Here is a 25,927-nt window from a genome sequence, read left to right on the forward strand (position 1 = left end):
CATAATAGTATAATTTATTACACACTCATCAGTACCAGTAGTATTAATATCATCACCAGGAGTCTCTATACTGTTATTAATGAAATAACTGTTTACGCGACACAGATTTGCATTCTGATCTTCAACTTCTGCTTTATGGCTCCATTTTTGAGTGACACAAATGGTTTCTCATCATTATTTTCTTTATCATTTGGACTTGTTCATTTGTTCTTCTAGATTTATAGTCTCCTGCTCTGCTCCTCACCCATGCCTGCAGTATATCTCAGTGCGTACATACGAACCTACGCTGCTGACAGCATGACACCATGTTCCTTACCGTAAATCACTGCAGTGCAGAAACAAAATGAAAGGGCTGGGCTGGCAGGGAGCTGTGGATTGGGAGTGAGGGGTACCGGCAGAGTGGGGGGGGAATTCAGGACTGGGGTAGCAGGAAGCTGCAGGGCAGCACGAGCGGCAGCGTGGAGGGTGTGGGGGATGAAGAGACCAGAGCTGGGCTACTAGGGGTCCTGCCTGGGTTGGTCTCCGAAATAAAGCAGGGGCCAGGGCAAACACAGCAGAGGAGGAGGCAGATCAGTCCCCGGAGCGAGATAGGGGCCAGAAACAAGAGCACAGCAGGGTGGGGGAGGGTCTATCCCCAGACTGAGGCAGGGGCTGGGGGTAAAGACAGTAGGGTATGGGAGAGGACAGATAGGATCCCTCCCAGGGCTGCACGGAGTTGGATCCAGCTCTGACAAAGATGTAGGTACCTTGGGAGACAGTTCTCTCTCCCGCTGAGCTGCAGCTCCTCCAGGCAGCAGCAACTGCTCTGATTGCGGTTACTGCTATAACCGAACTTTTAATGTCTGGTCAGGCCAGGTCTGTGGACACCTGGCAACAGGGGCACTGGAAAAAGGCGGGGGGGGGGGGGGGGGGAAGAAAGAGTCACAGGGCCATGGCCCCATCACTTTTAAAAGTGGGAGGGCTATGCCACAAGGATGAATGACAGGTGTGACGGGTTGGATCACAGAAACTCCCTTGGGGCTGCCAACTGACGTGCTAAGACTACTTCTGTCCCTGCTTTCCCTGGCAGCTTGGGACTCCTGTCTTGTTGAGCCAGACATGCACCCTGTCTTGTTGAGCCAGACACGCCAGTCTGCTCCAACAGAGATCCAGGGTCTGAACCATGTGCCCCAAAGCTGCAGGCTTAAACAGAAAGCATCTTTAACACTCAGATGTATAACTCCCAATGGGGTCCAAACCCCAAATAAATCCGTTTTACCTTGTATAAAGCTTATACAGGGTAAACTCATAAATTGTTCGCCTTCTATAACACCGATAGAAAGATATGCACAGCTATCTGTCTCCCTCCCAGGTATTAATACACACTTTGGGTTAATTAATAAGTAAATAGTGATTTTATTAAATACAGAAAGTAGGATTTAAGTGGTTCCAAGTAGTAACAGACGGAACAAAGTGAATTACCAAGCAGGTATCCTTGGGGGTGGAGAGGCTCTCTCTTTAGCCAGCTGAAGACCAAATGGTCTCTTGTGGGTGGAGACCCCTTCCTCTCTCCTATGCAAAGTCTAGCTCCAAGATGGAGTTTTGGACTCACCTAGGTAAGTCATATGTCCATGCATGACTCAGTTTTTACAGGCAGCAGCCATTGCTCGCATGCTACCTTGAACATCCTCATGTAGACTTCTTATGTGGACTGGAGACTTCCAAGATCCACTGTCCCTTAAGTGCTTCTTGACTGGGCACTTAATTTGTACATTCCTTTCTCAAGAAGCTGACCAAATGCTTTACAAAGGCTACTTAAAAATCAAGCAAGTACACAGCCAATATTCATAACTTTGAATACAAAAATGATACATGCATACAAACAGGATTAATAGATTCAGTAGATCACAACCTTTACATCTCCTCACTGTATTTTCCACTGAATGCATCCGATGAAGTGAGCTGTAGCTCACGAAAGCTTATGCCCAAATAAATTGGTTAGTCTCTAAAGTGCCACAAGTACTCCTTTTCTTTTTGCGAATACAGACTAACACAGATGCAACTCTGAAACCTTTACAGAGATATGTTACATGGCATATGTAGCATTAAACATATTTTAGTTATGTCATATTCATAAGCATATTTCCATAAAGCCTTATGGGGCGGCAACATCACAAGAGGGGGCAAAAGAGAGTGAGCAGTGGGTGTAGAGAGAGGCAAAGGAGCAGAGAGGAGCGAGCAGCCAGCAGGGTCTCAGGGGAAAGAGGCTGAGTGGGTGGGGGCCTCAGGGGGAAGCACAAGTAGGGGGGCCACAGGGCCCCTTTGGAGTGTGGTCCTGGTACCACAGGCACCAGCGTCAACCCAGTACGACAGACAAGTACAAAACGCTGTCTACACAGCTAGTTATCAGATTTCAGAGTAACAGCCGTGTTAGTCTGTATTCGCAAAAAGAAAAGGAGTACTTGTGGCACCTTAGAGACTAACCAATTTATTTGAGCATAAGCTTTCGTGAGCTACAGCTCACTTCATCGGATGCATACTGTGGAAAGTACAGAAGATCTTTTTATACACACAAAGCATGAAAAAATGGGTGTTTACCACTACAAAAGGTTTTCTCTCCCCCCACCCCGCTCTCCTGCTGGTAACAGCTTATCTAAAGTGATAACTCTCCTTATAATGTGTCTGATAATCAAGTTGGGCCATTTCCAGCACAAATCCAGGGTTTAACAAGAACGTTGGGGGGGGGGGGAGAGGGGGTAGAAAAAAACAAGGGGAAATAGGTTACTTTGCATAATGACTTAGCCACTCCCACTCTCTATTCAAGCCTAAGTTAATTGGATACAATTTGCAAATGAATTCCAATGCAACAGTCTCTCACTGGAGTCTGGTCTTGAAGTTTTTCTGTCGTAATATCGCAACTTTCATGTCTGTGATCGCATGACCAGCGAGATTGACGTGTTCTCCGACTGGTTTATGAATGTTATAATTCTTGACATCTGATTTGTGTCCATTTATTCTTTTACGTAGAGACTGTCCAGTTTGACCAATGTACATGGCAGAGGGGCATTGCTGGCACATGATGGCATATATCACATTGGTGGATGTGCAGGTGAATGAGCCTCTGATATTGTGGCTGATGTTATTAGGCCCTGTAATGGTGTCCCCTGAATAGATATGTGGGCACAGTTGGCAACGGGCTTTGTTGCAAGGATAGGTTCCTGGGTTAGTGGTTCTGTTGTGTGGTATGTGGTTGCTGGTGAGTATTTGCTTCAGGTTGGGGGGCTGTCTGTAGGCAAGGAGTGGCCTGTCTCCCAAGATTTGTGAGAGTGTTGGGTCATCCTTCAGGATAGGTTGTAGATCCTTAATAATGCGTTGGAGGGCTTTTAGTTGGGGGCTGAAGGTGACGGCTAGTGTCATTCTGTTATTTTCTTTGTTAGGCCTGTCCTGTAGTAGGTGACTTCTGGGAACTCTTCTGGCTCTATCAATCTGTTTCTTCACTTCCGCAGGTGGGTATTGTAGTTGTAAGAATGCTTGATAGAGATCTTGTAGGTGTTTGTCTCTGTCTGAAGGGTTGGAGCAAATGCGGTTGTATCGCAGAGCTTGGCTGTAGACAATGGATCGTGTGGTGTGGTCAGGGTGAAAGCTGGAGGCATGTAGGTAGGAATAGAGGTCAGTAGGTTTCCGGTATAGGGTGGTGTTTATGTGACCATCGTTTATTAGCACTGTAGTGTCCAGGAAATGGATCTCTTGTGTGGCCTGGACCAGGCTGAGGTTGATGGTGGGATGCAAATTGTTGAAATCATGGGGTGGAATTCCTCAAGGGCTTCTTTTCCATGGGTCCAGATGATGAAGATGTCATCAATATAGCGCAAGTAGAGTAGGGGCGTTAGGGGACGAGAGCTGAGGAAGCGTTGTTCTAAGTCAGCCATAAAAATGTTGGCATACTGTGGGGCCATGCGGGTATCCATAGCAGTGCTGCTGGTTTGAAGCCAAGGAAAGTGTGGGCCCCTTAATGAACGAGGGAGGCAACCTAGTGACAGAGGATGTGGAAAAAGCTAATGTACTCAATGCTTTTTTTGCCTCTGTCTTCACGAACAAGGTCAGCTCCCAGACTGCTGCGCTGGGCATCACAACATGGGGAATAGATGGCCAGCCCTCCATGGAGAAAGAGGTGGTTAGGGACTATTTAGAAAAGCTGGACATGCACAAGTCCATGGGGCCGGACGAGTTGCATCCGAGAGTGCTAAAGGAACTGGCGGCTGTGATTGCAGAGCCATTGGCCATTATCTTTGAAAACTCGTGGCGAACGGGCGAAGTCCCGGATGACTGGAAAAAGGCTAATGTAGTGCCAATCTTTAAAAAAGGGAAGAAAGAGGATCCTGGGAACTACAGGCCAGTCAGCCTCACTTCAGTCCCCGGAAAAATCATGGAGCAGGTCCTCAAAGAATCAATCCTGAAGCACTTACATGAGAGGAAAGTGATCAGGAACAGTCAGCATGGATTCACCAAGGGAAGGTCATGCCTGACTAATCTAATCACCTTCTATGATGAGATTACTGGTTCTGTGGATGAAGGGAAAGCAGTGGATGTCTTGTATCTTGACTTTAGCAAAGCTTTTGACACGGTCTCCCACAGTATTCTTGTCAGCAAGTTAAAGAAGTATGGGCTGGATGAATGCACTACAGGGTGGGTAGAAAGTTGGCTAGATTGTCGGGCTCAACGGGTAGTGATCAATGGCTCCATGTCTAGTTGGCAGCCGGTGTCAAGTGGAGTGCCCCAGGGGTCGGTCCTGGGGCCGTTTTTGTTCAATATCTTCATAAATGATCTGGAGGATGGTGTGGATTGCACTCTCAGCAAATTTGCGGATGATACTAAACTGGGAGGAGTGGTAGATACGCTGGAGGGCAGGGATAGGATACAGAGGGACCTAGACAAATTGGAGGATTGGGCCAAAAGAAATCTGATGAGGTTCAATAAGGATAAGTGCAGGGTCCTGCACTTAGGACGGAAGAACCCAATGCACAGCTACAGACTAGGGACCGAATGGCTAGGCAGCAGTTCTGCGGAAAAGGATCTAGGGGTGACAGTGGACGAGAAGCTGGATATGAGTCAGCAGTGTGCCCTTGTTGCCAAGAAGGCCAATGGCATTTTGGGATGTATAAGTAGGGGTATAGCGAGCAGATCGAGGGACGTGATCGTCCCCCTCTATTTGACACTGGTGAGGCCTCATCTGGAGTACTGTGTCCAGTTTTGGGCCCCACACTACAAGAAGGATGTGGAGAAACTGGAGAGAGTCCAGTGAAGGGCAACAAAAATGATTTGGGGTCTGGAACACATGAATTATGAGGAGAGGCTGAGGGAACTGGGATTGTTTAGTCTGCGGAAGAGAAGAATGAGGGGGGATTTGATAGCTGCTTTCAACTACCTGAGAGGTGGTTCCAGAGAGGATGGTTCTAGACTGTTCTCAGTGGTGGAAGAGGACAGGACAAGGAGTAATGGTCTCAAGTTGCAGTGGGGGAGGTTTAGGTTGGATATTAGGAAAAACCTTAATTAGGTCTAATGGGGCGGAAAACCTGGATTTGTGCTGGAAATGGCCCAACTTGATTGTCATACACATTGTAAGGAGAGTGATCACTTTAGATAAACTATTACCAGCAGCAGAGCGGGGTGGGGGGAGAGAAAACCTTTTGTAGTGGTAAACACCCATTTTTTCATGCTTTGTGTGTATAAAAAGATCTTCTATACTTTCCACAGTATGCATCCGATGAAGTGAGCTGTAGCTCACGAAAGTTTATGCTCAAATAAATTGGTTAGTCTCTAACGTGCCACAAGTACTCCTTTTCTTACAGCTAGTTATAGAGCAACAGCATGAGCCCCCACTACCTTGAGTCTAGCAAGCTGCTGCCACCGGGCCGTGTGGATGGACTCTCACTTGAACTGTGTCCACACTGCAAAACACATGAGCTCTGAGCTACATCAGAGGAGGATTTGAGCTCTGACCCACCACCTCCAGCAGGGTCCATAGGCCCAAATTCAACTAGTTTCTGTGTGGACAGAAGGGGGGTTTGGACTCGAGCCTAAGTTTGCGTGGACATACCCTGATACACCAGTGAGCCCAGCCCCATGGGAGCCCATGTGTGCAAGATGTAGAGGTAGGGTAAATTACTCATGCATTCCCAGAATCCTGACATTTCAGTACCCTGCTCCAGGATCCTCACACCCCATCTCAGCATGACCCTGTCCCCACATGACCAGCATTACCTCACACACAGGACATCACCTCAACCTACTGTCCTTACCCTCAGCCCCTGCCATTTTGAAGCACATGCCACTCCAACCCCTCTGGCATGACCAGGCAAAAAGTTAGGATGAGGTAGAGTGACCAGATCGCAAATGTGAAAAATCGCAATGGGGATAAGGGGTAATAGGTGCCTTTTATTAGGAAAAACCCTGAATACTGGGCCTGTCCCCATAAAATCAGGACGTGTGGTCACCATAGGGCAGTGGTTTTCAAACTGTGGGTTGCAACCGAGTACTGGGTCACGGAATGAAAGGCACTGTGTTGCGGCGGCTCTTGTCATCACTGCCAACCGGGACGTTAAAAGTCCTGACGATGGTGCTCTCCGACTAAGGCAGGGTAGTCCCAACCTGTTCGGACACTGCGCTGCACCCCAGAAACGGCCTCGAGCAGGTCCAGCTCCTAGGCAGGGGGTGAGTGGGGGAAGACAGATATGGGGCTCTGTGTGCTGCCCTCGCCCTGAGCACCAGCTCCGCACTCCCATTGGCCAGTTCCTCACCAATTGGAGCTGGGGACGGGGACTGGGACGATGCCTGCAGGACAGAGCCATGAGGAGCCGGACCTGCTGCTGGACTCTTCCAGGGCGCAGCATGGTCTGTGGTGCCAGGACAGGCAGGAAGCCTGCCTTTGCACCCGGCGCTGTGCCGCTGACCAAGAGCCACCTGAAGTAAACCCATGCCCCAATCCCCTGCCCCAGTTCTGAGCCCCCCCCCATCCCCTTCCTCCACTCCAACATCCTCATCCCCAGCCCAGAGCCCTGACCCCCCCCAAACCCTGGACCCAACCCAGAGCCCTCACCTCCACACCCCAAACCTCTGCCCCTCCCACACCCCAACCCCCTCATCCCTAGCTCCCTTGGGTCACAGGCATCAATAATTTTTTTCAATTGAGTCACCAGAAAAAATTTGAAAACCACTGCCCTGGGGTGAAGTCACAGGGGCAAGGGGCTCTTCAAAATTACGTCACACCCTTCCACCCCAATACCTGGCAAATCTTGTGCCTTTTCCTCTCAGGGCCAGACCTGGACAAACCCCCAGGCTAGGCTGAGCCTCCCGTCGGAAGCTCGGGCGCCCAGCAGCCCCCTGCACGCTACGATTTCCCCGTGGGGGCTGCGCAGCGGGGGCGCCCGGAGGGACACGCCGCGTGGAGCCGCACTGGTACCTGTGCGCGTAGTGCACGATGAAGAGCGCCACCAGGACCCGGTTCGGCCACTCGGAGAGGCGGGCCGCCCCGCTGAAGAGGCTCAGCCCCAGCGGGACCAGCAGCGACGGCAGCTCCTGCAGCGTCCAAGCCAGGCGGGCGGGCACGGGGTAGCCGAAGCGGCGAGTGAAGTAGCGCCCGTACGGCATCCGCAGGAAGCACAGCAGCAGCGCGGAGAGCGCCCCTATGCCCACCAGCCCGTAGGACAGGATTTCCAGCAGCCGCCGCTCATCCGTCCTCGACTGCCACAACTCGCCCGCCGCTTCCATGGCCTTTCGCTCAGCCCCCACCGGCCGGTGCCGCAGCGCCGCGCGCGGGGAGCAACGGCGGGGTTTGACCGGGCGGCACCAGTGAGACCACTGGGTGGAAAAGGCGCTGACGCCTCGCCGGCCTGGGCACGGCGGAACACTAGCACCGGCGGGACAGGCAGCAGGCCAGCTAATCTGCACGATGGGGTAGGAAGAGCTGCGCTGAGCCAGAGCCCCGCCTGCCTACCCGCCTGCCTGCCCGCCCTCGCCCTGAGCAGTGAGCCCGCCCACACAGATGTCACAATCGGAGAGGCGATATTTGGGGTGCGGCCTTGGGGGGGGGGGGTGTTTTCTGTTGCAGCTTTTCATCGACATACGACGGCACGACTCAGGTACCCAATCTCTGCAAACATCGACTGGAGAAGTTGTGCTGTCAATCGTTTAGATTAGCTAATACAAATTTGAGACATCGGGCCGAGTTCCTACCCTTATTTCCTCATGTGGGCGACACACAGGCGCCTAAAGACGGCATGCTCATGGGCTAGTCCAAAAAGATAAAACAATGAATCCCCACAAGTGACACAGAGATGTCCTCCCCGCCGGCTAGACCCCGGTTCATTAAAACAACGGCGCTTCCCGCTGCTGGCTGGCTGGCTCAACGAAGGAGACTATTAGCACCCTTGAGTTTATGCTGCATGCGAATCCGCGGTCAGCCCTTAGGCGGCTTTCTGTGCAGTGTCGTCAGCCGGCAAGGACTCTGCGCACGCGCAAAAACTCGGCCACGGCATGCGCCACGTGACAACATTGGGTGACGGCTGGCCTTCGGCTGCGCGACAATTGCTCCGTGGCGCGTGGTAGCCGCCGGTTTCGTGCGGCGCGCGATGGGCCGCAGGCAGCGCAACCGCCAAAGGCAGCAGCAGCGCCGCGAGCGGGGCGGCGGCGGGGACGGGCAGGGCCGGGAGCAGGCGGTAAGCAGCTGCCGGGCGGGCTGGGCTGGGCTGGGCTGGGCTGGGCTGTACTGTAGAGGCTCCGCGGGCCGAGCGCCTGTGTCCCCGGCACGCATAGGTTGCTCGGGCCCGGGGCGCGCTGAGGGTCTCTGACTCCTAGTCAGATCCTCGCGCGCGAGACCCCCCCCGCCGGGAGCTCCCTGTTGCCAACCCGGGAGCCGCGCCCATGGGGCGATCTGCTCCCCTGCCTCGTGCCGCGTCTGACCCGCGGACCGCCGCCGCCTCTTACAGGGCTGGGAAGGCGGCTACCCCGAAATCGTCAAGGAGAACGCGCTGTTCGAGCGCTACTACCGGGAGCTGCGAATCGTGCCCGAGGGCGAGTGGGAGCCGTTCATGGCGGCGCTGAGAGAGCCGCTCCCCGCCACCCTGCGCATCACCGGCTACAAGAGGTGAGCGCGGCCCCGGGGGAGGGGGCGGGGAGAGGCCGGTGGCGGGTCGTAGGAAGCGCTCAGCAAAAGGCCGTTTCTGCGGAGAGTGGGGGGAGCCGAACACGCCCGCTGGGGACGCCGATGGCGCGATACACGGAAGCGGCGTCAGCCGCCCCCTGCTCTTACGCCTGCCAGGCGATGTGTCCAGGTCCGGCAGGGGTTGTCGTGGGGGTATTTTCTTTCTTCTGGCTTAATCTGTACCTGCTTTCACCTGTAGGGTAGAGATGGCAATGGTGGCGAAAAGGTGCCCCACGTGAGAGGGGTTTATTGTGCTCTGTAATTAATTCTTCATTCGTCTTTTTTTTGTTTTTACATCCCCTGACCAGTGCCCCCAGCAACAGGAGCAGCAGCACAGAATTGCACTTCACCCAACAGGAGCAGCAGAGTGAAACTGGTGACAGTTTCTCTGTGTTGCTGGAGCTGCTGGGCAGATGGTATATGCAGGACTATCAACAAAAGTGTGATCTTGCTTCTTAAAGTGGGAAGGATAAAATCTAGGTGGTAGATGGTAACCATCAAACAGAAATGGGAGAGAATTGATGATGGTGCCCTCAGCCCCAGATGGAAGTGTTGTAATCAGAACAGTTTTGTTTCATAGAATATCAGGGTTGGAAGGGACCTCAGGAGGTCATCTAGTCGAACCCCCTGCTCAAAAGCAGGACCCAGACCCAATTAAATCATCCCAGCCAGGGCTTTGTCAAGCCTGACCTTAAAAACTTCTAAGGAAGGAGATTCCACCACCTCCCTAGGCAACGCATTCCAGTGTTTCACCACCCTCCTGGTGAAAAAGTTTTTCCTAATATCCAACCTAAACCTCCCGCACTGCAACTTGAGACCATTACTCCTTGTCCTGTCCTCTTCCACCACTGAGAATAGTCTAGAACCATCCTCTCTGGAACTACCTCTCAGGTAGTTGAAAGCAGCTATCAAATCCCCCCTCATTCTTCTCTTCTGCAGACTAAACAATCCCAGCTCCCTCAGCCTCTCCTCATAAGTCATGTGTTCCAGACCCCTAATCATTTTTGTTGCCCTTCGCTGGACTCTCTCCAATTTATCCACATCCTTCTTGTAGTGTGGGGCCCAAAACTGGACACAGTACTCCAGATGAGGCCTCACCAATGTCGAATAGAGGGGGAAGATCACGTCCCTCGATCTGCTCGCTATACCCCTACTTATACATCCCAAAATGCCATTGCATTCTTCAAATCAATCAACTGTTTTTTAATCAAAAACATTTTGTTCTTTCTTTAGCCATGCAAAAGAAATTCTGCACTGCTTGAAGAACAAGTATTTCAAGGAGTTGCAGGACCTGGTAGTTGATGGGCAAAAAATTCAAGTGCCACAACCGCTAAAGTGGTAAGAAAACTAAGACACTTTGTAAACTCAGAATATGTTGTTTCAAGAGTTTAGCTTGCTCTATTCCTTTGCTACCTTATCTAGTAATTAATGTATATACTATTAGTAGTGGAATTCACTGACCTTAAAGTTGAACCCTGGATTTGGCTAGTTGTTCTTGAAAGATACCACTGGCTAATCAAATCTTATTGCTTATAACTAATGACCCCTTTTAGCATTAAGCATATTTTTTATACATATTATAACTTTCTTGGTGCTACTAAAAATGGATTTAGGGTGCTCAGTAGTACTGTTTTTGGCAGATATTTCTCTATCGCATTTTAATACCCAAAATGAAGTTTCTTATAGAATTAATTTTTTTTTTACATCGTATATATTTTTTAGTAAAAGGAAAACGCCACATAGTTATTTGAAAAGTATTGTATCCATTGTAGTTACTAGTGACCACCTAAGATTATTATAACTGAACGGAAAAAGATCTGGGGGAGGGGAGAATCTCTATTTTTCAGTTCATTTTTCAGAATCAGTCTTAATTTGTCTGATTGCAGAGCTAAGTTAACCAGAGCTAAGTTCCCTCTAAGCTGTGCAGCCGTGCAGCAGCCTATTAACCACTGTGCAGGTGCTCAGCGCTGTGGCAGGGAAAGATGCTTCTCCCCCGGCCCCAACCCAGCCTGGCCTGGACCTGCCGTGGACAGGGAAGAGGCGCCTATTTCGTGGCCCCGGCCCCAGAGCTCTCTCCTTGCCGTAGCCCTGGGCAGCCTTCACCCCAAACCCCTTATCCCTGGCCCTACTCCAGAGCCCGCACCCCCCTGCACTCCAACCCTCTACCCCATCCCTGAGCCCCCTCCCACTCCTACCGTCAACCCCACCACATGAATTGTTTCTCCATATTGTTGCACATAACAAAATTCATTCTGGACATGTGTGTGAAAAATTAGAGGGAACGCTGTTGTGGCTGTACTTCGCTGTACGCAGACCGCTTGCCACAGCACAACAAAGTATAGTCCAGTGGAAGTTTTTGGGGCAGTGGTTTGTGTGATCTTTCTGATAGTCTGCTATGAATCACAGCTATATCCGTTGTGATGCTGCTGTAGTGTAAAGGTTAATAATAGCCTCACAAAGTGTATCCAGTACTGACATAGGTAGGAGCGGGAATATTGTAGTTTGATAATGTCTTGTTCTGTTGAGTTTTTACATTTTCTTACTTTTTCTTTCTTATGTTCTTATGAGATCAGATGGTCCCATGACAGATTTTGGCCTGGGTATCTGTGGTGTGGATTCAGCTAAGCTGTTACAATGAAAGAGTCATAGTGAGAGTTGTAACAGAATTGTTTAAAGCCTGGAATCTTAAAAGTCTAATATTTCTCTTACTTGACCATCTTACATATTTTAATTTTGTACTGTGTTCTGCACGCTTCAGACAACTTGTATGTAAATAATTTAGACAATTTGTAAATTGCCTAAAGAAAAGTGGGTGTATATTTTCATTTAGAAAGATTTTTGAAGTTACATTAGTTTCTGGTGAGTTTGCACTGGGTGTCTCTCTTTGTTTATTCAGGTATCCAGAAGAGCTAGCATGGCACACTAACTTGAGCAGAAAAATCTTGCGGAAGTCACCACAACTGGAAAAGTTTCATCAGTTTCTGGTTAGCGAGACAGAATGTGTAAGGCTTTTTTTTTTTTTTTTTTAAATAAAATGTAACAAACAAATAAATGAATTGTGTCCAAAGCTGAATTTTCTTTTTAGAACCAGAACACTTTTTATTGGGAAGTGAAGCCTTGTCTACGTATTACTGACAAAGTGCTCTATAGGGTGTGATTTGTAAAGCCCTAACGTGCTGAACTCTTAACTGCTTCATGTAGGAAGTCCTAATGCACTCTGAACAGGTCCCTAGTTCACGTTAATGCCAGCAAGATCTACGTTGGACAGTTAATATGAACTAGGTACTTTTTACATTGTGCCAGCAGGGTTTATGTGGGGCAATTAGAACGGCACATGTTAGCGTGCTTACAAATCACCCCTGTGGTGTACTTTGCTACACTGAGTAGACAATCCATGATAGTGATCACTTAGTCTATAATTATGGCTTCTGTTTTTGTGGATTTATTAATTTGATGATTTGGGTTTGTTTATTAGCAATTTTTGTGTTTTATGTAGCTGTTCCTATCAGAGTTGTGGGGGGAGGTTTTCTCTTTGTGTATGCTTTAATGAGTAATGTGTATTATATACATTACTCACTGTAGAAGTATATACTGTGATGAGTAGTCTCTTTGTAATGTTTCCTAGTGCACTTCATGTAGTACTGTTTCAAACAAAACTGTTAAAATGCTCTAGGGAGCCTTTTATACACACCAACAGGTTTACATGGCCCAATTAATGTGTAACACGTTAGTGTGCCTTAGAAATCACACCCCTGTAGTCCACAATACTGCTCTGTATAGACAAGCTTTCAGGTACAAGTAACTGTTTCTCCCAGTGCTTTTCCAGTGTTTATTGTATAAACACTGCTATCTTTATTATTATTTATTATTATTTATTTTGTATTTGGGGTGTTTTATCAGTGTTCAAAAGTCCTGTCTATGATTTCTGGAGAGGTAGGTTAAGGTCACAATAGGTCTCATGAAAATCTATTTGATCTCATCCTAGTCCATTTTGGACAGTGTTTAATATCACAGGACCAGAACAGAGCAACAATAACAAAGAGTTTGGCCTAAATTTTAAAAAGTGACTAGTGGATTTTGAGTACCTCTAATTTTGAATTGCCCAACTTGACGTGCCTTAAAGGTGCTTTAATACCCCTCCCCCCCACCCCCTTTTCCCAGAAGGGATATGCAGTGCTGAGCATTTCAGGTGGTTCAAGGTAAGTATCCGAAAATGCATGAACCCAAAATCACTAGTTACCATTTGAAAACATAGGCCTTTGGCTGTCTCTGTTAGAAAGGCTTTTGTTGAGAATAATAGAACATAGATTTCAGGATTCAAATTCATTAACAAAGAAAGGTGGGGAAGCTTGTACAATGCTTATCTGAACTATGCTTGACTGGAGACACTTGCTGTAGTTGCTTGCTCTTGAGTACCAAATACATCCCTAATCTTAAGGGAAAGAAGAGACGTTCGAATAGGATAAACTAATGTTGTTGTTCGTTTGACTCATATTTGTCAGTTTTGTGTGAGCTTGATATTTAAATTTGTAATGAAATTTAGAATGCATGAGTGCAATGTCAGAATTATTCTTATTATTTATGTTACCATAGTGCCTAGAAACCTTAATCATGGAACAGCACATTATTGTGAATGGATATGAGCAGGGCAAGATTGTATTTAAGGCCAGAGAAAAAGATGTTTGTAGTAACTGAGGTGTGAGATAAGCACTTGACTGAGAGATTTAGCTGTGTGGATGGATTGGAAGGGCCACATTTTAGGGATGTTGTGGAGAAAGAATTTGCAAGGTTTAGACAGCCTAGATGAGAGGGTCTAGAGAAAGATCTGAAACTACGATGATGCCCTGATCATAGGCCTGAGTGACAGGCAACATGGTGGCATTGAAGAGAGGTTTTGGAGGGAAAATTAAGACATCTGCGTTAGCCATGTTTTGCTTGAGCTGGTTGGTAGGCATCTGTCAGGGTTCCCTCCCCACCCTGAACTCTGGGGTACAGATGTGGGGACCCACATTGAAAGACCCCCTAAGATTATATTCCACCAGTTTAGGTTAAAAAATTTCCCAAGGCACAAATTCCTTTCCTTATCCTTGGATGGTATTGCTGCCACCAACAAGTAATTTAAACAAACATTCAAGGAGGGGCCACTTGGAGCCCTATCCCCCCATCTCACCCCAATATCTCCTCCCAAACCCCTCCAGATTTGAAAGTATCTTCTTTCCCCATTGGTCCTTCTGGTCAGGTGCCAACTATGTTATTTGAGCTTCTTAACCCCTTACAGGTAAAGGAGGGATTTTATGCTACCTGTAGCTGTATGTTTATGACAGCATCCATGAGGGAGAGGTCAGAGAGACGTGTTGAGATTTTTAGTTTGGACAGAAGGACTTAGGTCTGGAGGAGGGGAGAAAGATTGGTGAATCATTGGCAAAGAGATGGTAATCGAATTTATGATTGTAGCTAAGATTACCCAGAGAAAAGGGGCAAGAGAAGGGCAGACCAAGGGCAGAGCCCTGTGGAATCCCCCCAGAAAGCTGGAATGGGAGATGAGGATCCTCCAAAGAACATGTTGAAGAAGCAATTAGAAGCCAGAAGAGGACACGATTTCAAGACGAGTGTAATTGGTGGTGTCAAAGTTGGCTGACTTCAAAGAGGATGAGGATGGATTACTGGTTCTGAGTTTTGGCTGAAAAGAGATTATTAGGAATTTTGGCAAGAGGAGTTTCAGCGGAGCTCAAGGGGCAGCAGCCAGATTGGAGAAGGTCTAGGATGGAATGGAAGGAGAGGAGCTCCATCCAGGGATGGTGGACTGTAGATTATAGTTCTGGAAATTTAGTAGGAAGGGAGATGGGACAGTAGTTGGATAGACAAGTGGGGTGAAGAGTGGGTTTTTTAAGATGGGAGAGACTGAGGCATGTTTATATTGTGAGAAGAAGGAGTCGGAGGAAAGTTAAGGAAAAGAGTAAGGAAGCGGAGGAGTGAGTGTGAGAGAGATCAGAAGATGGGATGGGCTCATTGGAGCAAGTGGAGTGGTTAAAGGAGGAGAGCAAAGGAGGAACTTTCTGCATCTGTGACAGAAGAAGGAAAAAGTTGGGGGGGGGAAGTTGCATGGTGTTTTGTAATGCTGACTTTTTCAGTGCACATTCATTTATACAGCACTATTAATGTTTTATTGTGAAGTAAATCACATTTGTATCAGATCTAATGGATGCTGCACATATGTTCATTTTATTTCAGGGAAACATTAGTCGTCAAGAAGCTGTCAGTATGATCCCTCCTCTGTTGCTTAATGTTAATCCTCATCATAAGGTAATCTTCAAAGTAATGTGAGAATTGGAAGTATTACAGGAAAAATAAGAAAATTACAAACCCCATAGCATTTGTGTTGATGCTTTATTTGTTAGAACAGACCATGTGTTCTGCATACAGAGATTAGCAATGACTCTAGGTTCCAGTTCGTGTATACTGAAAAATAAGAACAGATTTTTTTTAACTCTGTATGCTTAAGTTTTTGAATCAATTCATTGCCTCTATCCTTCAAAAAATATTTTATCTTCAAAATTCAACTGTATTCATGTATTTTTACCTCCTTCCTTTTCTGTGGCTTTCTCTGTTTATAATATTATAGTCACCGTTTTTAAGCTCTCCATTGTGGCTCATTTTTTCATTTTGAGCAAGAGCTATTTAGGAGCATTGTTTTGTTTTGCTTGGAGTGCTATCAACACCACAAGATGTGTAACTCAACCCAGGGTGATTGGTGGTTATATTTCAAGGTGCCAATTAACTCAAAGTAGTTGACATGTTTGTAAAGGGTAATCTAGGCACTTCCCATAGGTTTGTCCATGGAGGGAACAAAGGGTTGGAATAAATGGTCAGTTTTCAGAATGGAGAGGAGTAAATAGTGGTGTCCCCCCAGGGGTCTGTACTGGGACTAGTGCTGTTCAACATATTCATAAAAGATCTGGAAAAAGGGGTAAATAGCGAGCTGGCAAAATTTGCAGATGATACAAAACTACTCAAGATAGTTAGGTCCGAAGCAGATTGAGAAGAGTTACAAAGGGATCTCACAAAACTGGGTGACTGGGAAACAAAATGGCAGATGAAATTAATGCAAAGCACTGCACATTGGAAAACATAATGCCAACTATACATATAAAATGATGGAGTCTAAATTAGCTGTTACCACTCAAGAAAGAGATCTTGGAGTCATTGTGGATAGTTCTCTGAAAACATGCATTCAGAGTACAGTGGCAGTCAAAAAAGCTAAGAGACTGTTGGGAATCATTAAGAAAGGGATAGATAATAAGACAGGAAATATCATATTTAAGGCTACATTTTAGTCATGGGTATTTTTAGTAAAAGTCATGGACAGGTTGTGGGCAGCAAACAAAAATTCATGGCCTGTGACCTGTCCATAATTTGTACTATATACCCCTCACTGAATCTTGTGTGCTTTTGGGGGTAGGGGGTCGCACAGGACCACCACCGCTTCTGGGGGCGGGGTGGGGCTTGGCGGGGCTGGCAGGCTCCCTACCTGGCTCCACGTGGCTCCCCAGAAGCGGCATCATGTTCCTCGGCTGCTAGGGCCAGGAACCGTGGCCAATGGGAGCAGCACCAGTAGGCGGAGGCTGCGCATGGAGCCACCTGGCCTCGCCTTCACCTAGGAGTTGAGGGAGGGACATGTCGCTGCTTCCGGGGAGCCTCCCGAGGCAAGCGCCGCCTGGAGCCCTAACCCCCTCCCACACCCCAACCCCCTGCCCCAGTCCTGAGCACCCTCCCACACCCAAACTCCTGCTGCTGCTGGGGGAAGGGAGGGCGCGGTGGCCTGAGGCTGCCCCAACAGTGGCTCCCAGGCCAGTCGCATTGGCCGCAGCAGAATCCGTGTCTTCATGACAGATTCACAACCTTAATCATATTGCATCTATATAAATCCATGGTACGCTCACATATTGAATACTGTGTGCAGATGTGGTCGCCCCATCTCAAAAAAGATATATTAGAATTGGAAAAGCTTCAGAAAAGGGCAACAAAAATGATTAGGGCTATGGAAAAGCTTCCATATCAGGAAAGATTAATTAGACTTGGACTTTGTAGCTTGAAAAAGAGATGACTAAGGGTGGATGTGATAGAGGTCAATAAAATTATAGCTGGTGTGTAGAAAGTGAATAAGGAAGTGTTGTTTACTCCTCATTACACAAGAACAAGGGGATTGGGTTTAAAACAAACATAAGGAAGTATTTCTTCACACAATTCACAGTCAACCTGTGGAACTCTTTGCCTGGGATGTTGTGAAGGCTAAGACTAACAGGGTTCAAAAAAGAACTAGATAAGTTTGTGGAGGATAGGTCCATTAATGGCTATTAGCCAGGCTGGGCAGGGATGCAAAACCATGCTCTGAAGTGTCCGTAGCCTCTGTTTGTCAGAAGCTGGGAATTGGCAACAGGGGATGGATCACTTGATGATTACCTGTTCTGTTCATTCCCTCTGAAGCACCTGGCATTGTCCACTGTTGGAAGACAGGATACTGGACTAGATGGACCATTGGTCTGACCCAGTTCTTATATGAAAATTTGTAGTTTACTGTAAATTGTCCCTTAAGGTAAACCACAAACTCCTGGAGAGTGTCCAGATTGGCCTTTACAAATGTGTTAATTTTTAGTTCACCAAAGATAATTAATATGAAGTAAAAAACTGTAGTTTAAAGGTATCCTTAATGTGTATGAATAGTTCTCATTAACTCTAATGATAGTTGCTCAAGTGCATGGAGACTGAACTAGAACGCCTGTCTCAGGCTTTGTCTACACTAGAGAGCTTACAGTGGCACAGCTGTAAGATCTCGTGTAGTCTTTCTATGACAGCAGGCGAGAGCTCTCCCATCAACATAATTAAACCACCCTCAACAAGCAGCAGTATCTGTTAGTAGGAGAGCTTCCACTGTCCACATTGGTGTTATGTCGGTGTACCTTATGTTGCTCAGGGGTGTATTTTTTCACACCACTGAGCGAGATAAGTTTTGCCAACAGAAGTGATAGGGTAGCTACAGCCTTAGCTGATGGATATATGCTCAGAATAAGGGTAACTCATCTGAGAAATAGCTAGAATGAACTCTTTTGTGTCATACTTTTGAACTTTCTATTTTATGCTCAAAAGAAATCTTTGCAAGAAATCACAGTTTAAAATCAAAACTGCTGAACATATTTGAGAAATCTTGAAATGTTTTACTTTTAAAACTTTTTATTGGTAGATTCTAGATATGTGTGCTGCACCGGGTTCTAAGACTGCGCAGCTCATTGAAATGTTGCATGCAGACATGAATGTTCCTTTTCCAGGTAAGTCTGAGAGTTGAAGTAACATTAAATGTGATTGGAGCTTAATTTGTCCATGTAATTAAGCAAGTGTGAATTCAACAGACTGTATCTTGGAAATTTTTGTTCTAGTGCTCTCCTTAGATATTACATTAGGTTGTGTTAGTTCTTCATTATAAGAACCATCTGTTTACAGTCACTTTTCTTTAACTTCAGAATTCTTTTTACTTTCTATAAAATTGCTGCAAAAATATCACGTGTTGCGTTCAGCAGAGCAACTTTGTCCTTTTCGGGCATCAGTGCATATCATCTCTGCGATTAAGCTCTGCTAACTCTGGGATGAGATGCGGAAGAACTGTATTTTCTTGCAGTTGCATAGTGTCAAGATTGATCACTTTTAATTTAAACAGAGCACTCCATGTTCCAAATGTTTGAAACGAGGCTTAAAAATTAGGACTATAAAATGCTCATCTCCAAACAATTTATGCAATATGAAGGGAAAAGTGTATTTTAAAAATATAATTATTGAATAGTAAAGCCACGATTTGGTTTCTGTGATATATATTTTTGTAGAATATTTGCTGGCTAATATATGAATGCAAAACACAGATGCTTCCTGTTAACCTGTAAATTTTATTTTGTTCCCAGAGGGGTTTGTAATTGCTAATGATGTTGACAACAAGCGCTGCTATTTGCTGGTTCATCAGGCTAAGAGGTTAAACAGTCCTTGCATCATGGTGGTAAATCATGACGCTTCCAGCATCCCTACTCTACAAATAGACAATAATGGAAGAAAAGAGGCCCTCTTCTATGATAGGATTTTATGTGATGTCCCCTGCAGGTATATTGCATTTACTTCTTAATACACATATTAATTGTGCTACTTTTAATGTAATCTTTTTTGTTATTAATTTGTCCTGCTGTCTTTCTGCGAAGAAAGGCAGGGTTCGCTGTGATTTCCAAGACAGGCTGTTTCTCCTTTCACATCAGATTAAATAAAGAATTTTAGTTTAAAATAAGTGATCTTTTGCCTCACTCCAGCCTATCCTTAGCTTCCATTAGCCAATGAGCTAAGTTTGTCTTCTAAACCTTTACATCAGGAATGGGAGGGTATATATGGAGCATATATATGCGATATAACACCTTTTAGGTTTTGTTTAATTCCAAAACTGCAGGAATTAATGGAAACAAAATTCATATTAAAAGCAAATACAATCTTATACACTAATACTGTATCTAAAATGAGATAGCCAGTCTAAATACCTATGGGAGAGCAGGCACTACTAAATCCTGCACTAATCTTAATTTCTTTCATTTGAAACAAGTTGAACAAGCATAGTTGTTTTTACTTCTTTCAGGGCTTAAAAGTGCAGTTCTGTTCTGAAAAGCGACTCTCTCAAAAAATGGCGTTGTAGGATTCCTAGTTATTGTCTCAATCACTTCCATATCAAATCTACCTAATTTACAAGTAAAACCTCTTCACCCCCACCCCCGTTACCCCCAACTGTTTGGAAATTTAGCTTGGAATCTGAAAGTCAGAATTCTTCCTAGTTCATCACCAAGAAAAAAGAAAGTTAAGGGAAACGTAAATGGAATTCAAAGGGATGCAGTCAGGAAAAATACATAAATTATTTTCCCTCTATTGCTATCATCTTTGCCTACTAAAAGGAATTTTTTTTAATAATTCAGCGTAGTTGCCCTTGTTTACTTTTTGCACTTCTTGGATAATGAAAATCAGTAAAGTCATTTTCATTTGTTTATGATCACTAATTTCAGGTTCCTAGTGCTGCAGTGTTTCTTTCAAATACTGCAAGGGTATGTTTTTAAGACTCTGAAAAAATCTGGAAACATTTTTATTTTTTGTAGATTTTCTAAAAGCTTGCTTTTTTAAACAAAATGTAAATTTTTGCACAAATGTAAGTTAATGTGCATTTAAGTATTCTGTTGGTAATGCATGAGCCAGAGTAGAATCTAGATAGTTCTTTCAGAGCTGGGTTGGTACTTGAAGAGTACATTGGATTTAAAAGTAAAAATTAGTTTAATGAGTAATGTGAACAGATATGACTCTGAATACCTTGAGTTAGAAGGTGCCGTTTTCACTGATTTTTTTTTTTTCTTCAGAGAAGTATTCTTTAATCATATGTGAGTAGGATCACTCCTGCCTGCTATGTCAGCACCCTCTCCCACTGGAAGATTCCAAATGCTTGGTCAGAGGGAAAGATGAGACTTGTCGTCATTTAGCTACTTTTGTATTATTAAATCAATTGATAGTTAATTGGATTGGAAGCTAAAAACTGAGGGAGAATTCCTATTCTGTGACTGAACAATCTTCTATATGTATTTTTTGTTAGTTCCATGTTTTTTGGAATTTTATTGTCCCCATTACACCCCTTTGATCATCTCTTCCCCTTGCTCCCCCTTTTGTCTTCTTTCCGGTGTCCTCTTAGTTGTTCTGTAGGCACTCAAGCCATTTTTCCTTTAAAGTTATGTTCACGCTCTTATTTTTGCTGCTGATGCACATTGAAGAGTAAGGATTTATTTGTGCTGGTTATGGGTGGTGGGCGGGTAAACTGCTCATCCCACTTAGTGAATGGAGAATGAGACAAATGAGTGGCTTCAAGCCCCACCACATTCAGCACTGTGTGAGAGAGGGGTATAGAAAAAAAGTCTGGCCTGCTGAACAGGCCCTCAGTGCAGTTCTTTAACCAATTAGTGTCAGTGGCTAACTGGCCATAGCTTAGAGCCTTCCTGTGTAGAGCTGACTTTAATTGACTGCTTGGGAAGGAGAAAAGTTGCAGGAGCAGCTTCAATTTAAAGCTCTCCTCATCTAAAAATGAACTTGAAAAAAATCAATCTGTCACTACAAAAGCAGCTTTTTATGTGCCCTTATCCTGTATCATATTTTAATGAACATTCACATTTTTATTATTGTGCATTTTTAAATTAAAAAAAAAAAAACACTTTTTTTTTTTTTAGTCTGGAAAGAAGTCCTTTAGTATGAATAGCCGCATCTTAAAGCTTTTAAAGCAACTTGTGTACTTTGGTTCTATTGTAAAAAGCTGGGGCAGGAGGGGAGGCAGGGCGGTGTAGACCCCATATGTAGTGGCCTAGATGTTTCTATTGAGAGTATCAACAAAAATAACAGATGAGATGTTGTTTCTTATTGTGTGGATTATTGTCCACTGTAACTGGGATGCAGACTACTATTTTCACATCACCATCTGCTGTATGATTTGTTCTCACTTTTGGTTACAAGGAATCTACCATGACTCTTGATAAACTGTTCCAGTGGTGAATTACCCTCACAGTGAAAAATGTGCACCTTATTTCCAGTGCAGTGTTTGACATTACCAGCTTCCTGAACCGTCCAACCAGCCATTTTGTATGAGTAAACCAAGTCACTTTCATATACTTACTTTACTTTCTCTTTAACTTTTAACTTCATTATACATCTTCAAAATGGAATTCTTTTAGTGACGAGAGTACTTGTCGTGAAGAAGCATTTGTCAGGAATTTACTTGAGCCCAGTGGTATAGCAATATGAAGTTCCAACTGTTGTAAATTATGTCACATTTTTGTTAAATCTCAATGCATAGTCTGAAATAAGTTAATTTAAGCAAAAATATTAACTAACTCTTTGAAAACCTCTCATGTTTTATATTAAAATAAGGAGTGAAATCCTAGCATCACTGAAGTCAATGGGAGTTTTTTAATTTATTACTTGGGGCTGGGATTTTATATGTTAGGTCTGTGAAATTAACTTCAGTGGGTGCATTACAAGGTTTTGTTGCCTATTGGACTTTCTTGATTGATTCTCAGCAGGTAAAACTAGTCTGGTGCTGGAAATCCACTCAGAGTAGAGATGGGTTGCATAGTTTCTGAGACTTTGGATCTAAATAGTTGGATTAAGATGGAAGATCTAGTTTGCCCTAACTTAGAGGTAGGAGTCTGAGCGCTGCTCTTGGGTCTGGTAGGTTACAAGGAATGTGTTGAAATGAGTAACTGGGGTAAGATAACCAGCAGCATATGAATCAAATTAGATAGTAAATTTTTTAGTTCAGGATTGGTATTCCTACATGTGTTCAGTGCCTAGCAAAAATGGGGTTGTAATACTGACTGGGCACTATTGCGGTAATAGTGAAGAAAGTACTTGTTTAGTGATGTATTTTTTTTATTTTGCTTTATCATGTTTTGATTATTAACTTTAAAAACTTAATTTGTTTTTAAAGAAATGATTTTTTTGCCTGTAAATAGTTGTTCCACAATTTTCTTATCTTGTGACTGCCTTTAATCCCTAAAGAAATAATTAGAAAAGGGGGAAATCTATGTCTAACTTGATTGCTGTTCCAGTTTTTAGTGGGAATTCCAGGTAATAACTGAGACAGATTATTGTTCCGTTGTCTCACAGTTGGCTAATATTAGAGTCTGAGACAAGATCTGCTCGGGGTTTAGCATGCTCTTAAGATGAATCCCCTGGGGTTAGAATCAAAATGGATTGTCGCCTCATGGGTTAAACCACCATTTTTATATTTACTTATTTTTCAGCATAGAGTTAAATGTAGATCATAAATCTTTTATTTGTGAATTAACATATAAACTTCTGTTGCAGTGGAGATGGAACCATGAGAAAAAACATAGATGTGTGGAAAAAATGGACAACACAAAATAGCTTACAGCTACATGGGTAAAAGTGCATATTCTAATTGTCATCAGTGTAACAGTTTTACAAATAGAAATTATGAAGTGTTGCCACCTTTCCCTTCCCCAACAAACCGCTAATTTCCTTGTACTTTCTTCTGAGAAGGGGATAATCTTCCAAATGTGGGATCAGTCTACATTAAAGATAGGGTAGCATCCCTATTGTTTTTGGTTTTTATGAATACCAAAATAACTGGAGCCCTTCCAAATTCACAGCCATGAAAAACACATAGTGAACTGTGAAATCTGATCTCCCCTGTGATATCTATTATAGGGGAGGGGCAGGGCTGGGGGTGCCCCAGTGGGGGATTCCTACTGTGCACTGGACTCCAGCTGCTAGTCCTGGTGGGGCTAGGCAGGGATGGGACTTCCTCTTCCACTGCAGGGGCCACTCTGGGGCTGGATCAAATCCCCAGGAACTTCGCCCCGCTGCAGGAAACTCCATGGTTATGCTGGGCTCTGAAGGCAACATTCCTGCCAGCAGCAACACAGAAGTAAGGGTGGCAATCCTGCGACTCCCCACCCCCATCCACACACATGCAATAGTTTTGCAACACCCTACACTCCCCTTTTGGGTCATGACCGCCACATTTACAACGCCATGAAATTTCAGATGTAAACATCTGAAACTGAAATTGACTTTTAAAACTCTTATGACTGAAATTGACTAAAATGAATTGGTAGGGCCTCACAAATAATGCAAAGGCAGGGAATCCATTGGAAGTGAGTTGTTAGCAGTGGGGGGCACAGTAATGGCAGTGAGCCAACTAGTTGGATAGGAGGCGAATGGCAGGAGCTGCAGGGAAGACCGTGCAAGCCTAAAATGGCAGTGTCCACTTTGTATACCAAAAGTCTAATGTAAAATAAAATATGAATATTGTTGAAATCCTTGTATTGTTATCTCTGATAAATATGAATAAAAGATTGGTCCTGACCTTGTTTTACAAATAAACAGCTTGGGTTCTTGGCTATTGTAATGCATCAAACATGGCTGTTAATTTAACACTGTAGTTTGGTGGTAGAGGGTTTATGTGAATTCTGGAATTAAGCATATTTTTGTAAATTGATTTTTTTTAAAGAAAAATGAAATTTCTAAAATCTTATTTTAAAACCTAAAATTATTTAATTTTACTAACCTCTCAATTTTGATATGGTTTGATATGTAAATATTGTACTAACTTTCTGTTGTACAGGTTTATATATGCTGCTTTTCAACACTACAAATTATTGCAATCCATAGAAATTTTTTTGTAAGGTTTTTGGGAAATAGCTTAATTGACTAAGTTCTTTAAAATTTAACAGTGTTTTGTATACCTAAGAAAGTGTATTTGAAACAGTAGTATTTTAGTAGTTGAAATAAATTAGTTTACGGGGTTTATTTTAGGGGCAGGGTTGTATTGTGGATGCACATCCCCATCCAGGATATTGTATTGCGTGGTATGTGTCTTTCTGGTACAACACTAACTGTTGTGCTGGCCGTACTTCTCATTCTGTTGATTTTAATGCTAGAATTCCTGGTCCAGAGAGGGATAGTGGCCAAGATAGGTTGCCTGCATTCAGATACTATGGTAATGGACACATTCAATAGAGGCGTGAGGAAATTAAGCTCTGTGTTTAAATGTTGTGTGTCCTGTTTTAATGCCTAATTTAATATATCTAGAATGTCTGTAATGAAGTTTTCCCTGAGGTTTCAAGTAAGCGTCACCTGTAACAGGGTGCTTTGTACAAGGGATAATGGGAGTCTTGCTGGTCCCTGAATCGTTTAGACAAACGCTTTTCTTTTAGATTGCAGTTAAGGATTGCAACCCGTGGTGTAGAACAACTGGCGGAAGGAGGTAGGATGGTCTATTCTACATGTTCTTTGAATCCTGTTGAAAATGAAGCTGTGATTGCATCCCTGCTGGAAAAAAGTGAAGGTGAGAAAATGAGATATCTTGGCTGAATATTTACTGAACAATACATTAAAATCTTACTGATTCACAGTAATGGGAGATATGCAGATTAGAATGCCAGGGATGAGTGCAGTATAGATGAGAAACTCCCAGTGTGTGAATGGGAGGGAAGCTGCCTAATTTTCTCCTCTTACATCAACAGTTGTAATAAAAGTTCTCTAGACCAAATAAGGTCTCCTGCAACATCCTATCAGCACCAATAGCGTAGCTGGGGGCGCCCCGCTCCCCCACCGAGCAGAAGTGGCGCCGTTTTAATTCTTTGGCGCCTTTTAAATTTTTACTCACCCGGCGGCTCTCTGGGTTTTCAGCAGCACTTCGGCGTCGGGTCCTTCACTCGCTTTGGTCTTCGGCGGTATTGTGGTGGCAGGGGGGTCCTTCAGCGCCAAAGACTGGAGCGAATGAAGGACCCGACGCCGAAGGGCTGCTGAAGACCTGGAGCGCCGCCGGGTGAGTACTAGCGGGTGGCGCCTTTTTTTTAATCTCCACTCCCCCTGTGTTTTCCACCTGGCTACGCCACTGATCAGCACTGGTAGATTTTATAGCTGTAACTGTTGGATCTTATACAGTTCTGTAAATGATATACCAAAGACTTATTTAGACTCAGCTGTGTTGCCTTGGTAGCATCAACAGGAGTAAAAAGTAGTTAAACCTTTATTTTTGTCACTGTAGCAAGCACATATGGAGCACAACTATTAAGTAAGAATGTGCCATTTTATGGGGGGAGGATCAGATGCAGCAGTATTTGGTAGTAAGTAGCCTAGGCCTGTTTGAGGAATGTTACCAAATATCAGGGAATGACA

General features: G+C 44.6%; 2 protein-coding genes across 4 annotated transcripts in view; one reads left to right on the plus strand and one right to left on the minus strand.

Moving 5' to 3' along the window:
• SRD5A1 (steroid 5 alpha-reductase 1) overlaps positions 1-7,899 on the minus strand; it is a 59,977-nt gene extending 52,078 nt beyond the window's left edge. For both annotated transcript variants that reach the window (XM_077810815.1, XM_077810814.1), the window contains exon 1: positions 7,439-7,899. In XM_077810815.1, the coding sequence (XP_077666941.1) occupies positions 7,439-7,746 (308 nt within the window). In that variant the 5' untranslated portion in view covers positions 7,747-7,899. The remainder of the gene's footprint in view (positions 1-7,438) is intronic.
• Positions 7,900-8,536: 637 nt separating this feature from the next.
• Positions 8,537-25,927, plus strand: part of NSUN2 (NOP2/Sun RNA methyltransferase 2) — a 46,871-nt gene continuing 29,480 nt past the window's right edge. The window contains exons 1-9 of one of the 2 annotated variants that reach the window (XM_077810817.1): positions 8,537-8,693; positions 8,964-9,121; positions 10,412-10,516; positions 12,075-12,180; positions 15,410-15,481; positions 18,417-18,501; positions 19,126-19,318; positions 23,087-23,161; positions 24,961-25,091. In XM_077810817.1, coding sequence (XP_077666943.1) covers positions 8,607-8,693; positions 8,964-9,121; positions 10,412-10,516; positions 12,075-12,180; positions 15,410-15,481; positions 18,417-18,501; positions 19,126-19,318; positions 23,087-23,161; positions 24,961-25,091 — 1,012 coding nt within the window. In that variant the 5' untranslated portion in view covers positions 8,537-8,606. The remainder of the gene's footprint in view (positions 8,694-8,963; positions 9,122-10,411; positions 10,517-12,074; positions 12,181-15,409; positions 15,482-18,416; positions 18,502-19,125; positions 19,319-23,086; positions 23,162-24,960; positions 25,092-25,927) is intronic. The other variant, XM_077810818.1, reaches the window with a different exon arrangement.

The sequence above is a fragment of the Eretmochelys imbricata genome, chromosome 2 (assembly GCF_965152235.1).
Source record: "Eretmochelys imbricata isolate rEreImb1 chromosome 2, rEreImb1.hap1, whole genome shotgun sequence".
Taxonomy (NCBI): domain Eukaryota; kingdom Metazoa; phylum Chordata; order Testudines; family Cheloniidae; genus Eretmochelys; species Eretmochelys imbricata.